This window comes from Alosa alosa, chromosome 18 (assembly GCF_017589495.1).
Source record: "Alosa alosa isolate M-15738 ecotype Scorff River chromosome 18, AALO_Geno_1.1, whole genome shotgun sequence".
NCBI lineage: Eukaryota > Metazoa > Chordata > Actinopteri > Clupeiformes > Clupeidae > Alosa > Alosa alosa.
Genome location: NC_063206.1, coordinates 24608129 through 24624571, shown reverse-complemented (window position 1 = coordinate 24624571; position 16443 = coordinate 24608129). Strand labels below are relative to the sequence as shown.

At 40.0% G+C, this 16443-nt stretch overlaps 1 protein-coding gene across 1 annotated transcript; it reads right to left on the bottom strand.

The window, feature by feature from the left end:
* Positions 1–11813: 11813 nt before the first annotated feature.
* On the bottom strand, positions 11814–15054 carry LOC125311668 (MAD2L1 binding protein). Its single transcript, XM_048269933.1, has 3 exons — positions 14662–15054; positions 14169–14443; positions 11814–13318 (listed from the first exon to the last, which is right to left on the bottom strand). The coding sequence occupies exons 1-3, from the start codon at positions 15023–15025 to the stop codon at positions 12794–12796; spliced, it is 1164 nt and encodes a 387-aa protein (XP_048125890.1). The 5' UTR covers positions 15026–15054; the 3' UTR covers positions 11814–12793.
* Positions 15055–16443: the final 1389 nt, after the last annotated feature.

The following is a 16443-nucleotide window of genomic DNA, read 5'->3' as shown; positions in this document are numbered from 1 at the left end:
GTGCTATTGCTGTGGGTAAGAAAGTTTTCTTATATCTGTCCTTACTGCAACTGAGTTGGCGAAACCGCCAACTAAAAACTATTGGTGGCTAACTCTAAACAAGGATATCCAGTCTCATGTTCTGTCATGCAGTGTATGTGCTCAATCAAAGGTTCCCCGACATCTACCTGTAGGCACCCTAGAGCCACTGCCTGTTTTTCAGTGGCCGTGGACCCACCTCTCCATAGACTTTGTCACAGAGCTGCGCCATCAGAAACTAATACCATCATCTTGGTTATAGTGGACAGATTTTCAAAAGGTTCTTGTCTTGTTCCTCTGCCTGGTATCCCCACAGCTCTCCAGACTGCTGAAGCCCTGTTCCACAATGTCTTCCGATGTTTTGGCTTGCTTGAGGACATCGTGTCTGACCAGGATACACAGTTCACCTCCCAGGTTTGGCGGGCCTTCATGGAAAGGCTAGGAGTCACGCTGAGTTTGACCTCGGCTAATCATCCGCAATCCAATGGCCAAATGTTGAGGCTTAACCAGGAACTCGAGCGGTACCTCAGAAGTTACTGTGGGGACCGACAGAGTGAATGGTGCAGATTTCTCCCCTGGGCTGAATGTGCTCAAAACACTCCTCTTCTGGCTTGACACCATTTCAGTGCACTTTGGGTTTTCAACCATCACTTTTCCCTTGGAATCCAAGTAGTAACGAGGTTCTCAACGAGATTCTACAACAGCCAAGGGCCGTTGTTAGGCGCGACACGTAGCAGAGTGCCTAAAACCCCCCTTAGCTGTTGTAGAATCAGTATAACCTACGGACTCGAGTGGCTTATTGCTTTTCTAACTGTTACTATAAATACCTGGCAAAGTTTCATAAAGTAAAGGCACAGCAACTAGAAATGGAACCGATTTATTCATAGATATATCTGCCAAGAGATATATTTCCTCTTTCTAAATGGTTGCCAAGCAACGTTGAGACGCAGCTACTTTAACTTTTGTATCAAGTTATGGTAGCACAGTAATATAGAACGAAATGCGGTCAAGGTGTATATTTATGCTGCATTTTACAACGGCAACCAATCACAATCAAGGACCGGAACTATCAGTTTTAGAAGAACACAGTTTAATGCTCAATTCACAAATGCTAGTGTAAACTTTACCATGCAAAGAAGACATTTTATTTAGACATGATACAGAAATGCTACCATCTTATCTGATCCTGAGCTCATTTAAAATGAACTAAGGTAAAGTGGAAAAAGGTCCTGTAGTTAGACCAATCAAAATTCTTCAATTGCAATTTTTTAAATTATGTACACAGGTTTTCAGCAACATATACTGTCATCCAGACAATGTCTTTTCAGGAAAGACCTTGCATATTTCAGGAAAACAATGCCAACATAAATTCTGAACATATTTAAACAGTATTTCTCCATAAAGGAAAGAGTCTAAGTGCTAAAATAGCCTGTCTGCAGTCCAGACCTGTCGAACCTCATCATCGAAATCATGAAAAACATGAAAGAAGACCCCAGTTCACTGTCACTTCATTGTTAAATGAAGAGGTGAAGTAACACATTGGCAAAAATGCCCCTGTCCCAACTTTTTTGAGACGTACAGTATTGCTGGCATTAAATGTAAAATTCCAAAAAACAATACAATTTCTCTCCTTCAACAGTTTATATGTTGTCTTTGAACTATTCTCAATTAAATAAAGGGTTGACATGATTTGCCATTTTAGCACCTGGACTCTTCCTTTATGGATAAATACTGCAATGCAGATGTGTATAAAAACACAATAAATAAGGTGGGTGCTAAAACAAAAGACAGGTATCAGGATGGAATGATGATAAATAGTGCTCTGGCAGTGGGAATTTGCTTTTGTTTGAGCTAAACATGGTTATGGCCTTGCAAGGGATGAATTTGAACTCAACATGGTTATGGCCCTGGGGATGAAGCTGTTTCTGAGTCTGCTGGTTCTGGTTTGATGCACCTGTAGCGCCTCCCAGAGGGCAACAGTTCAAACAGATGGTGACATGGGTGTGAAATGTCTGTGATGATGTTTCTTGCTCTACTGAGACAGCGAGAGTTGTAGATGTCAACCAGGGTGGGTAGGGGTGACCGACCAGTTTCTGCACAGTCTTTACCACCCTCTGCAGCCTATTCCTGTCTGGCTTCAGTGCAGCTGGAAAACCACACTGAGATGTTCTATGTCAGCAGGCTCTCAATGTAGGCTGTGTAGAAGGTCTCCAGCAGCTTACTGTCCAAGATGTTCTTCCTGAGCACCCTCAGGAAGTGAAGTCGCTGCGGGGCCTTCTTGGTTGGTGCAGGTTACTCTGCTAACAGCACGTCCGAGCTACTGGGTGTCACTTCTACTGTGTAGTTGATACTCTGGATGCCCTGCCATACCTGCCTTGAGTTGTTATCTGGGAAGTTGCTCTTGATCTTCCGTTTGTAGTCTACCTTGGCATCACTTATTCCCTTGTTAGATCAGCTCAGGCAGTGCTGTACAAAGCTCTATCACCCGATCTGAAACCTGAGTCACTGGCCCTGGGGAGCTTGCAGACATGGCCGGCCATCTAGGGTTTCTCGTTGGGAAAGACATGTATGCGCCTGACCTCAGTGACACTCTCAGTGCAGACCTTAATGTAGGACAGGACAGTCTCTGTGTGTGTTGACAGGTCCTCAGGTTCGAATATATCCCACACAGTGTGGTCAAAGCAGTCCTGTAGCTGAGAGAGAGCAGCTTCAGGCCAGGTTGTAATCCTTATGGCTGATGGTGATCTGCGTTTAAGGGGGGTGTTTGCTGGGGCAAGCAGCAGGGAGAGGTGATCTGGTCTAGGTGAGGGAGGGGGATTGCTCTGTATCCATTGATGTTTGAATAGGCATGGTCCAAGGTGTTCGTCCCCCCTAGTCTGGCACTATTATTAATTCTTTTTAACTATTATTAACACTTCACAATGTGTTTTTGGCTCAAGCTGTTGATTTGTTGTGTACATTGTCCATTGTTCTTTTTTAAAACAACCATGTCTGTGGAGATACTAGGTTAAGGAAGTTATGGCATTTTCATCCTGCAGTCTACATGCAATGTATACATACAGTACATACATACTGTACATACATACATACATACATAGATACATCAGTAATGCCTAAAAAAAACCTGTCAGAACATTGTGAATTGTCAATTAGGTTTGTTTGTAAAATTGTAAAATTAAATACTGCAGTGATAATAAAATTATTTACTATGATAATCAAAATTCTCAGTAAGAAAGATTAGCATGCTGACTGCACTTTTATAAAAAAATAACTTTGGTTTGCCCTTTTATTAGTACAAGCTAGCTACCATTTAGTCCTCCATTGTGAACAGTAGGTATATTTTGGGGTGCTTTGGGGCTGACATGTTAAAAATTATGCATTAGGTTTGGTTGTTAAATTGTAAAATAAATACTACAGTGACAGTAATATTATTTACTTACTTACAATAATTAGTGTTGTCATTAAATTGCTGTCTTTTAGTAGAAAATGAAAACCTTTCCATTCATAAATGTTTCATAAATTCTCTGTGTTAAAGGTATACTATGCAGGTTTAGGTATTTTTGGCAAGTGTAGCCTACAGCTCCCTCTAGAGTCGGGATGTATTTATATGTTACTCTGCTATTGTAAATAGCAAACTTCTCGCGACTTCTTATCCCCCCTGTACACAATGCAAATGCTTTTGTTGTGGAGGTGAAGGATTAACAAAAACGATCTCCAAAGAGCTATATCTACTGACAAGGTAATGTTTCACGATTCTCGCGAGGTTTGGCGGGCGCCGCTCTTGAAAGTTGCATGGCTTGTTTTCTCGGTAGGGACTCGCTACGTCTATGCTGTATAGCTATTCTAGGTGAACGATTTGCCTATTACAAGTTTGTTTACCATCAAATTGGCTTCATATTGGTGAAAATCTTGCATAGTGTGCCTTTAATGTTATGAAGGGTTAATGTAGCCTATTTTTGTAGAGTGTTCCTGAAATGAATAACAAAACTCCTGAAGCACTATTAAAGGTGTGTATGTTTTAATAATGCAAGACTGTCCCCACTTTTAAAACACAGCTCAAAACTGAAACACACATATGCAAAACAATTCATGGAGTAGCTCTGTGTTGACGGACAGGATCTGGGTTAGCACTATTATCAAGAAAGTTCTGTAGTATCTCACTGGATTCACTCAGGAGTATCTTATTTTAAGGTTCGTACATGAGGACTGCAGTAGTGCTTAATTACATTAAATATTATACCCAAACCCACAATAACAATAGCAGATCAATCAGATAATGTATCAAAAGATAAGATTGTATTAACAAGTGTCAACACATTAAAAATGTATCAGGAAAATGATAGCAAAAATGAATATGTATATGCATGTGTTCACTATACTCACAATATCAATTCAGGTCATGAAACTCTTTTACTCTCTCTCTATCTCTCTGTCTATATCTGTGTGTTTAAGTGTAGACAGTGGATCTAATTACTTAGAATGTGTGGTGTATATGACATATCAAGGCAGATCTTGAAGTACCACTATTAGAATGTGTGGTGAATATGAAATATCATAACAAATCATAAGAGTATGCCTTATCTTGTAGAACATAGTGTATATGAAATATCAATTCAAATAATATAAACTAACCTATGTTGGATCCAACAACCCCAAAAGAAAATGTAAATGCCTTTAAGTTTGAGATCTCATAAAACAATGGAAAAAATGGAGCTCGAGCTGAGATGAGTGTTAAAGGGAGAAAAAAGTTCTGATCAGCATATGTCCTGTCCTACCACACTCCCGAGGGGAATCAGTCCATGGGAAAATGTCCTTGAGGGAAACCTGTCAGTCCATGGAACACAGGCGAATGCAGCGGGTGGACGACACTTCGAATCCACCATCAATGCATGCACAGCATTTAGGGGTGTGATACAAAACAGCCAGAATACTGTAAGTTCAAAATAAACCAAAACAGCTTTTCTTGGAAAATGTTCAAGGTGTCAATCACAACTTTTAATTTATTCTATGAGTTCTGTGTTGTAAGTGATTATGAGCTATTTGTCATAAATCTTATCACGTCTTTGTGAAATCTCTGTATCTGGTGCCAGGTGGATGGCGTGAGTGTGGGAAAATGAAAGAAAAGAAAAATAAGTATCGTTTCTTTTTAAGAGGAGGGACTTAGGGAGTGTCTGACAATACCCCACTTCTAATATAGTGTAGCTAAAGTGAGGGACTATTCACTTTAAGTGGGTGAAAATAATGAGGGTTACAGTCACAGCATAATAAAACCAATCAAGCACATCTTAAGGCAGTTTTATGTTGCTGTCCCATGTGAGAAAAATGTCAAGACTCAGTTCCATTATGAGCATTCTAGAGTTTGGGGGGGGGGGTACAAAACGAAGAACCGTGCCTTCCGTAGCAAAATCATCTATATGCATGAACGCACTCTCATGCTGCATAGAATACCTCTGGGTCATTGGCTGCTATGGGCATAAAAGGAGAGAAACTCATGGTGTGGCCCCCATCTTCCCCTGACCTCAACCCTATTGAGAACCTTTGGAGCATCATCAAGCAAAAGATCTATGAGGGTGGGAGTCCAGTGTAAAGTTTCCACAGTCAGTGATGGTTTGGGTGCCATGTCATCTGCTGGTGTTGGTCCACTGTGTTTTCTGAGGTCCAAGGTCAACGCAGCCGTTTACCAGGAAGTTTTAGAGCACTTCATGCTTCCTGCTGCATGCTGACCAACTTTATGGAGATGCAGATTTCATTTTCCAACAGGACTTGGCACCTGCACACTGTGCTAAAGCTACCAGGATCTGGTTTAAGGACCATGGTATCCCTGTTCTTAATTGGCCAGCAAACTCGCCTGAACTTAACCCCATAGAAAATCTATGGGGTTAAGTGAAGAGGAAGATGCGATACGCCAGACCCAACAATGCAGAAGAGCTGAAGGCCACTATCAGAGCAACCTGGGCTCTCAAAACACCAGCAGTGCCACAGACTGATCAACTCCATCCCACGCCACATTGCTGCAGTAATTCAGGCAAAAGGATCCCCAACTAAATATTGAGTGCTGTATGCTCATGCATGCAAGTTTCACTATTTGAATGGAATTACAGACATAAATCAACTTTTTGATGATATTCTAATTATATGAACAGCACCTGAATGTATTTTGAAACATAATACATTCAGGTGCTGTTCAGTGCCTAAAGTATTCACTTGGATATTTTACCCTTTTATCAATATAATTTGGCTTTTTTGACATGAATTTACTAGTGATGGACAAATGAAGCTTTGGTGAACCACTGAACCTCAGCAGTGTGAACCTAGCGACACTAGCTGAAAAGCAAAAAGATGGCCGCCACACATACATTTTTCAACATAAAAGTCCGTTGCAAACCAATATTTTTGGTTACATATACTGGTTTGGGTAAGGACTTTTATGTTGAAAAATCTAGATGTGGCAGCCATATTGGATTTTTTCATAAGTGTTGCTAGCTTCACACTGCTGTGGTTTAGTGGTTCACCAAAGCTTCATTTGCCCATCACTAGAATTGACCAACTCTTTAATGTCAAAGTGAAAACAGATTTCTACAAGGTAATGTTAAAGGTGCCCTAAGCGGTGCTACGTGGTTTCTAAGCTAAACAAGTTTTTGCAAACAACACTAGCTGCCTGTCCCCTGAATACACTGAAAAAAAATGCAGTCTCTGTGGACAGCCCATGCTCCAAAAGCGGCAACAAAAACAGCCTGGTCCAGCCTGGACCATGAAACATAAACTATTCCAGCCAATCACTGACGAGATGGGCATTCAGGAGAGTTTCAGTTGCACAGTAGGGAAGGGCACGCTAGCTCTCTGTTTTGACAAACAAAATGGTGCTACCTAGCCAGAGTTGCTGCAGCCAACAGTGCTACACTTAGGGGCATCTTTAAAATATTTTTTTTCCGTACCGTTAGTTCTCGGTGACCTCGAAAAACAGAGATTTCCTTTAAGTGGACAAATTAACTGCAAAATGTTTCATAAACCTTCTTTTTCTTTTTTTCTTGTCCTTTTTAATTGCATGATCATTTGATTTGTAGTGATAACATTGAATCTGAAGTTGTTTGAATATCAAACCACTACAAAAGAGCATTCAATGTGTAATGAAAGATAACAACCTTTCACTGTGTGTTTGATTCTTTTTAGATGTTTGCTTAACTGGTGTGGTGCTTTTAGTAAAAATCCCCTGTATTATTTTCCTCTGTCTTATTTCTGCATTATAACAATGTGTGTGATTTTGTTCATGATTGGCTGACTAGTGAGGTACTGTGGAAATGACTCACAAACCATTAACCTTGGTGTGGAAATCTTTTGTAGCCTACCTGCCCACACTCCCCATGCATAAAGATCTGTTCAAGGACTACCTCACCACATGCTCTAATGACAAAAGGCTTTCTTTTCTGGGGGCCTTTTATTTTATCATGTCATGTATGTGTTTTGATTTTGTCTGGTGTGCTTTGGACTAGAATATGGCTGATGGGAAGTGCAGTGATATAAAAATATTGTCATTGAACTTGATTTGCTCCTCTGCACCCCCACTGGCCTTGCAGTGGCAGTGCAACAGCCTTTGGGTGGTGCATGGGCAGAATTGGCTTAATTGTCTATTTACATTGTTATGGTTATGGTTATGGGATTTGGCAGACACTTTTGTCCAAAGTGACATACAAATAAAAATAATGCAATAGTTCAATTTAACAGTAAACAATTTAAAATGTTGGTAAGACTACATTAAGGAGAATAACAATAATAAACAATAATGTCAATTCAATCAATAGCATAATGACAAAACAAATAATATTCAAACCATAACTCATAAGAAACGCCTAATTAACTAAGTGCTTGAACAGATATTAGACATTATTGTTATATGTAACCTAATATCTATCTATAATACAGTGTTGGCACTTCTTATGCTAAATACCCACACAATGAGCTACTTCTACATCTCTCTCAAACAAGACCTTCATTGTAGGGTATTCTTAAAAAAAATACCAAAGCTCTGGTAAGACAGCTGAGCTAAGGCAGAGTATTATTCTGACCTAATTTATAATAATGCTCACCAAGACCAAAAATATTGTTTAAGACCATTAATTCCATTTTAAATCCTACTGCTGCTGTTGCTACTGTTGCCTCTGCTATTGAAACTTGTTAGAAGTTTCTCAACTTCTTTCAAGCTGTATCATCCTACCAGCTATTTGAAGTTGTCTATCATTTGAATTCCATCATGTGCAACTTAGATGTTTTAGCTTCACATCTTTTCAAGGACGTTTTTGTTTTCATCTTTCCCATTGTTTTGGCTATAATTAATAGCTCCTTAGCTCCAGAGAATGTCTAATAAGGGGAGAACCGCCACTCTCGGGAAACTTCCGGTTTCTGAACTGGTTGCAGTTCCTTTTCTGGTTCCACATGAGAGTGCTCACGAATAAGTGCAGAATGAATGGAGGTCTATGGAGCTGTACCCCTCAAATCCATTTTTCTCGGGATATCATTTTTTGCCCACAAAATTATTGCGTTGCATGCGAAAGAGGGGGCAGAGAAAATACACACCGCTGAGTTTTATATTTTTTGAGTCACTTATTTGTTCTAAAAAGCCTTTCAAATGCGTCAATGACGTCATTCATTAGCAGAAAGCTAGGGTGTTGTGGGCAACAACGACCCAACCTGTAAGAATAAGAAAGGACCTAAGTACTCGTTCATTCAACTTTTGACCTATAATCCATATTGAGCTTGCAGAAACCACAATCAAATCTTCGATTTTTCAACGACAACCAGGTGAAAGAGACACATTTAGCCGTCTAGCTCCATAGACCCCCATTGCCCCCATTTGCACTTATTCGTGATCGCCCCTAGCGGATCTGCTTATTTAGACTAGGCCTATTTGCGGCCCGTCATGTAGGCATAGGCCTAGCCTATAACTGCAGTTGCATCCATTTGGCTTGGGGGGTGACAGGTCAATCATTTTGGCCTCTTCATGACAGATTCAGTGTGTGTAACGATCACGCCACCCTGCCACACCCCTCAAGTGGATTTGTCCAAGCAGCCGCTAGGTTTGTGGGGAAATATAGCCTACGAGTGCATGGTAGCCTAGTAGGTGCCCTCCGCTGGCTGGTGTTCACATCATCACAGTTTAACCGTAAACAGCAACCAGAGATCTAGTTTTATTCCATAAATATATTGTTTTTATAGACGTTAGTTGCACGCGCTACCAAGAGCTTCCATTTACTGCACCATGTAGGCTACTGTAGTGCGGTTCTGTCAACATAAAAAAAAAAACTACGGGTAGTCTACCATTTTCGGACAACTTGGTGGAAAAGTGTAGCACAGGTTAAAGAAAATCCATTCATTTTTGGAGCTGATCCTACTCAAAAGGAACTTCAAAGTATTTCCCATATAGTAGGCCTAGCCTTTTAGCTCACAACGACAGTGAAAGTGAAACTTGGAAAGTGGAAGTCTCTCCACCGAGTGTTACATTAAATGCACAATCAATCGCGATTCGCGAGTCGATGCAAGTAAAAAGTAGGCCATGTTAGTAACGAAGGTAGCCTAATTTGGCAAAATGTGATGACGGCACACTAACTTGGGCAAAAACGTTTAGTAGGCTATACACTTGTGGTGATAGCCTACAGTTAATGTGAATCGGACTATAACCAGAGATTTGCACCAAATTAAGGCTGTGGTTGTGTTTCTACAACATGTTGGCACAAAACGTAATTTCTGTCAACTATGACGATGTCCATGTTCAGTAGCCTATATTTTTTAGTCAAGCAGTGACGTGGTTTAATGCATGGGGTAACATGACGTGAGACAGACAGAATATGAGACTGTCTTGCCTAACCCTGAATCCTGTCCTTCTCAATCTCGTCTATAGATCTAAAATCTAAATGTTTAATGTTTGGGTTCAGTTTATGAAGTGTTGCTACAGCATAATAGGCCTACTGGGTGTTTGTTATTTATGGGGGGGGGTCGTCGGAGGTGGGCCGGTCCAGGAGAAAATTGCCAGGGCCGAATTTTGTTCCCAGTCCGACCCTGGTAAACGGGCTCTGGCTCCATTTTGGATTCGCTTATACTGATCAACTTCCTGTTTACATTAGTTTACATTGGCAGATAGATCTTTTCTATAGTCATTGTCTTCAAGACTTACCTCGTCTCACGGTAATGTAGACTGCCTTTGTGAAAATGTTGTGTGCCACTCCCTCCAGCAAACAGGAAAAGAGTTCAAAATGTAAATTGCCAGCTACATTAACAACTATGAGGGTAACAGTGATGGCTGCTGGTCTTTCAAAGAGGGGAAGCACATTTTCGCCCTACATCATAAAATGTTCCATTATTTATAAGTAAATTCTGCCCTATGTTTCTTTTCAAGAAAATGCTCTGTGACCCTGTCATACCAACTAGGTGTCTTCCAGTGACTTGATCAGTGTCCTCTCAATGTCCAGCAGAGTGGGTGTAGGACTTGAGCCGCTTTAAACAGGAGAAGCTCCTTTCTACACCTGCAGATGTAGCTCCAATTGTTGCCACTAATGACAACAGTTTGTAAAGCTAAAGCATTGCACTGTACAACTCCATGTCTTTAGAGAACACCAAGTAATCATACAGCTTTCCCTGTTACCCTGCAAGTATCTGAATCTAATCTGAATACAGTTCAGACCTCAGTCTCTGAATCAAAGTGATGCCCATAACTTTTCAGGACACTTTGGAAGGCCTCCTCTGGAAACACTTGTCTCATGTCATCAAAATCCTGCTCATCCATGGGCAGCAGTACTCATTACATCTAGGCTGGACTACTGCAACTCTCTTTATTGTAGTTTAACAAACTAGACTGCAACTAGTCCAAAATGCAGCTGCCAGACTAACTGGATTTAAGAAGAGAGAGCATATCACTCCGGTGTTGTCTCAACTACATTGGTTACCTGTGAGATTCAGAATAGATTTCAAAATGTTACTATTTGTTTTCAAAGCTCTTAATGGTTTAGCACCACAATATATTTGTGATCTCATAAGTCCTCACTCTTCCGTTATAGGTCACTCAAGTCTTCCTCCCAACAAGTCTTTTCTGTTCCCCCCTCCCACCTTAAAACCAAAGGTGACCGGGCCTTCTCTGTAATAGTCTTCCCGGCTCTGCAATAGTCTTACTTCCCATTTTTAGTTCAGCCCCTAGTACACTCTAATCTCCCCCATGGGTTATTTTCTTAAGTCCATTCTTATTTCATTCTTTGCTTATTTCATTTCATTATTAACACTATAATCACTACTACCTATCCCCCTCCCCCATCACTTTGAGTTTATTTGACTTATTTGAGTTTATCTTCTAATATAGTTATTTAATTTTTTGTATTACTATTACCACTGCTTTATTATTATTTTATGTACTCTTTTTTTATTTTATCTCTTACTGTATGTAGGCATCTTGTATTATATGATGCATACTACACAAACATTTAGCGGTTCTGTCTCACTGCAAACATGTTTTAGCCTGGGAATACCCATATGAACCTTTGGCAAATTTGTGATTTGCGCAGTCTGGCCAAGAGGCCATTGAAGCCCATTTCCAATGTCCCTAAAACACGGTGTGAACATGTATTTCTTTGGAATTGCGTAAACTGCATTTAAAATCTTTGTTTACTTGATTGCTATACACTTCTGAAACGATTTGGTAAGAGTTTAATGCACAAATTTCACTTCTAGTTATGCCCCTGCTGGAAGTCGTACAGTAAGTCAATTAACCTAACCATATGAAGACATTAACTTTTAACAGAAATATACTACAGGAATTGGTTTCAGGATCCATTTATGATATAGACAAGGTTTGAAAAAAAAAAAAAAAAAGGTCTAAGATGGTGCAGCAAACAACCTTATCTGATTTGAGACACAATGACCCATGTTACAATCTTGAAGATATTATACAGGCCACTTATAATCAACACATATAGGCAATAGTAGACATTCCAATACTGGAGTCAAAAGTTGAATAAAGATTAAAATGTGAAATTGTCCTCTGATGCTTTAATAATGCAAGACTATCACCACTTTCAAAATAACAATTCATAACTGAAACACACACACACATATATACACACACACAATCTATAGAGTCACAACAAGGTTACATAACTCAGGGCAAATCTCAAGTTCAAAGGTCACCACTGGGACCTTAGAGACGTGTTAAGCTTGGGTGCAACTTCAAGAAGAGTGATGTGAAAAATCAGGCATGACAAACCACAGTTTAGTTTTTGCACCTGTCTTTACCACCATGCTAGTTTAGATGCACTTAGATGCACTCTGCCACATTTCCATCTTTTAGACCGTTTAGCATACAATCTGACAGTTTATTGAGGTATATACAATAGTCTCCATTTGTAGCCATCAACAACTTTATAGTTGAGGGTAGAAAGTCCTTGTTGACATGAAAGGGTTAAGCTGTATAAATGTGTCTTAAGGTGCAAACATAAGTATATCTTAACCTTAGCCTGTGTAAAATGACTAAATATACAGGGTTAAAACAGTGAATAGGCTTTGTGCTCATCTTATCCTCATATCAGATGACCGTACTATTCTAAAACACTGTCTAAAAAAAAAACACATTTAGCATTTAATTTAATAAAAAAGTCATGGAACTGAACAGACACAAGATCCTGAGTATCTCTATGTTTTTCCCTTAATCATGTTCCTAGCCCTAACCAGCACCATGAAGAATCCAGACATTTTAAGTTAGAACTTATAACTACAATTTGAGGCATCTCTCGTTGAATTATCATTTGCAGAACCCCTTGATGGTTATGGGTGCTTGAAACCACACATAGTCCCCCCAGTCTATTGAGTTTGATTGTGGTACTCCGTCTACATCACAAGCTATATTGATGACTTGTCTTTTTACTCGTGTAGGCATCTTGAAATCCAACTTGGGTCTAAACACAGACACACCACAGTCTCTGTGCCCCAGTGCCATGAGCGTTGTGGTCAGAAGGTGAACGGGCCGCGCGTCCGTCAAGATATCAGCCACGAAGAGAGTGCGGAAGATCTTCCGCAGGCACACAGATGCGCGGAGGCAGGCATCCCCAGTGCTTAGAGCCACCTCCTCCATGTTGATCTCATACAGCTCTTTGGGTAGAACCAGAGAGCCCCCCAAAACTAGCAGCATGCGGGGAACCAGTGTCAGGGAGAAAAGCACCTCCATATGGCCCACCAACTCATCCAGGTCCTGCAGCGTGCGCTGGCATTTCCTCCAGTCCAGACCCCCAGCAGCTCTCGGTGGCCTCCAGCCCACAATGACTCCTTCCTGCACAAACAATATGTGCTGAGGGAAGCTTTGACAACACAGCAGCTTCCCCTGTTGTTAATAATAACTCACAAATCCGCCTCCCTCTTTTCTTTTAATTATTCAAATTTGTAAGACTGGACTAACACACTTCCAGAAAATATCCGCCAGAATAGACATAAATGTTTCATAAATATAGTTGGAGAACCCCGTCCCACCCCCAATAAAGTAGCCTGGGTGAACCCAGATGAAAAATCTGTAAGAGCATTTGAACTTGCTCTGCAGATTCGTCTGACCATCCTGAAATTCACAGCTATTTCCAAAATCACAGAAAACTCAGGAACAAATCACAACCCCTTATTATGCAGGGGGCAAGCTTTAAACGATGACAGACAGGAGAGCATGGTAAGCAGAACACTTGGACACAACTGCCTGTGCTGGTGGCGTCAGCATGAAACGACAAAGACATGCATCTTCTTTGGAAGACATGCATCTTCTTTGGAAATTTAAAACCTTAATTTACAAGAAAGGGTTTGCTGTAATTCCGAAAAGATTTAATTAAGAGTTTAATGTACCAATTAAAGTTTCATTTCACTGCTGATTATGCCCCTTGGAAATGAGAAGTGAATGAAAGGTTCCCAGACCAATTCTCTTTTGAGAATCAGTCTGGTGTCTGCCAGGCTAAAGGTGATTTATTTTCTGAGTGAACAGCAGTCAAAGAACACATTTTTAGTGTACAAACTTACCAGTAGTGGTAAAAAAAAATGCACAAAAAACATCTGATATATTCGTTGGTGAAAATATAAATTGTGTGAGAAGGTGTTCTGCATCTCTTCTGTACAAAAAATATATGGTCTACATTTCCTTTTACCTGTGTAGATGCCTGCTGCTGCTTCTGGTGGTACTTCAGTTGATCATAGGTCATTGGCAGCTGCTGTCGTTGGTAGAGTATACACTTGAGGATTTCACAAACAAACTTGCAGCAAGTTTCTTTCGTGACATATCCAGAGAAGAGCACGTCAACCACACCTTCATCCTTGGCTTTCCGTAAGACCTCGGAATCATAATTCGGACTTTCTCTTTGAGGTGATAGGCCATCTTCATTTGGGTGGTCTGGGATGTTAGCGGTCTGACCGTTTAGCAAATCTGATTACCACAATAAAGACAAGAAGCAAAATCATTCAATGTTACAAGCGATGGCCATAGAAGACGACAGCCTTTTCCATAGCATCAACATATTGTTTTCCTGCGTAACACAACTGAACTTTGGCTAACGTTAGCCAGCTATGCTAACTATATGATTGCTATGTCGATTTCGCTAACGTTAGCAAAATCCAGATGCTAGGTCTATTTAATTTACTCACCACTGTGACCAATTGACACAATCGCCCGTGATGTCTCCGATACTACAGAGTCTGTGCCGTTTTCCTTATTGTCCAATTCCTTTGAACCTTCACTAACAGGCATCGAATTATTATGTACCATCCACCCAGATAGTCTTTTCATTAACTCTGGTTTTGGAGGTTGCTCACAGCCCGTTTTCTCGTCGACAGTACATTGCGTGGCAACAGCCACGTTGGATATGTTTTCACTTTCTCGACAGCTTGAAGAATCAAGTTGAGAACAATCTTCTTTGCTATTTGCTACAGCGTTTTCATAACTTAAATCTTTAAAATTACAACTTAGTATCAATTGACTCTGACTCTCCCTCTCCCTCTCCCCCTCCATTTCTGCGACAGTGTTTGAATCTCCCTCTAGTGAAGAATCATGGGTAAATTACGAAAGCGGAAGTTGCAGTCATTTTAAACATATACATAATATACAAACCTGATTTTGAAGAACATAATTTTGAAATACAGTAATCAATGCCGAGAGTTCAAATACAAAACTATTTTTTTTAACCTGTTTAATCTGTTTGTGTCCTGGACTGTGCCAATCCTATAAACTTGAATTAGTCATAGGTAGCCTAGTCAAAGCAAAAAAGAACACTCATGTATTTATTTAGGCCTATTATAGGCCTATAATTCATGACCTATGATAATTAAGTCGGCTACTACTAGATAGGAGAATTTACAGTTTTTCTCAGTCGCTTTGGTGCTTTTCTCACATCACTATTAACATTTGCACAGCAGTGCATTTCTCAAAACAATTAGTGCAAACTGCAAAACCTAGTGTGATAACCTGCAAACGCACGTCACTTGCTCAAAATGGATAGTCGGTCCATTCCTCAAAAGCAAGTATTTATGTCAATGAAACTGCCAGTGTCATCAAAATGAGAAGTCTTGACACCATTGTTTATGAACAAGATAGTCAAATGGCTTTGTCATGTTTTCATTACGACAGTTTATGCTCTCAGTGTTTTCCCATGCAAAAAAAGGTCACTAAAGGTCGGTGACACTAAACATGCTCAAGACAGCACTATACAGTACTTGTACAGCCATTTGAAAACTACAGTAAAGTTACAAATTGCTGTAGTTAGGGGAGTAAGTGAGTACAAGACACTGAACATGTACATTTCACAGTTTTACTGTATATGCTCTTTGCAATTCTACAGCATTGTGACAGAATTCACCAATTTTGTATGTATTGACTTAAGCAATGAAATGAAGACTATTAGTTTTACTGGGAACGACTATTCGCATCCTTAAGTATAGTTCATTTTGACTGACATGACAAAGCAACTGATACATGTTCAAAAGCATTTGCAATTTGTTCAGAGGAAGGAGAAATTGCTACTATGATGTGCACAAATGACTAAATGTTGTGGAGGTTGAACTAATAGTTATGAGAATTTTCATTCTGATCTGAAAAAAGCTCCAAAGCGACTGAGAAAAACTGTAATGTCATACTGTGTTAAGGTATTTTTGCTGACGCACAGATAATGACTTTGGTCTTTAAGTCCATGAGCCACAGGGGGTCGTCACTACCACTTGGGGGCAAATTCTCACTATTTTGCAACACGTTGTGTCTCTGAAAACGTAGATTTGCTCATTATTACACATAAATCTTGAATTTTATCAACCATATATGTATGCCAACATCAAACACCACATATGCATCAGTAATAATGAGGTTTGGATTATTTTCTGGGCTGTTATGAGTGGTTTAACAAAAAAAAAGCCAATAGGCGGAATTTCCTTTTTTCA

What these genes read in the sequence shown, in the direction of transcription:
- LOC125311668 (XM_048269933.1), bottom strand. Translation starts at nt 15,025, where the DNA reads ATGGAGGGGGAGAGGGAGAGGGAGAGTCAGAGTCAATTGATACTAAGT. An exon ending in TGTGTCAATTGGTCACAGTG is followed by an intron (nt 14,444 to 14,661) that starts GTGAGTAAATTA and finishes TGTGGTAATCAG; the next exon opens with ATTTGCTAAACGGTCAGACC. An exon ending in AGCAGCAGGCATCTACACAG is followed by an intron (nt 13,319 to 14,168) that starts GTAAAAGGAAAT and finishes TTGTTTGTGCAG; the next exon opens with GAAGGAGTCATTGTGGGCTG.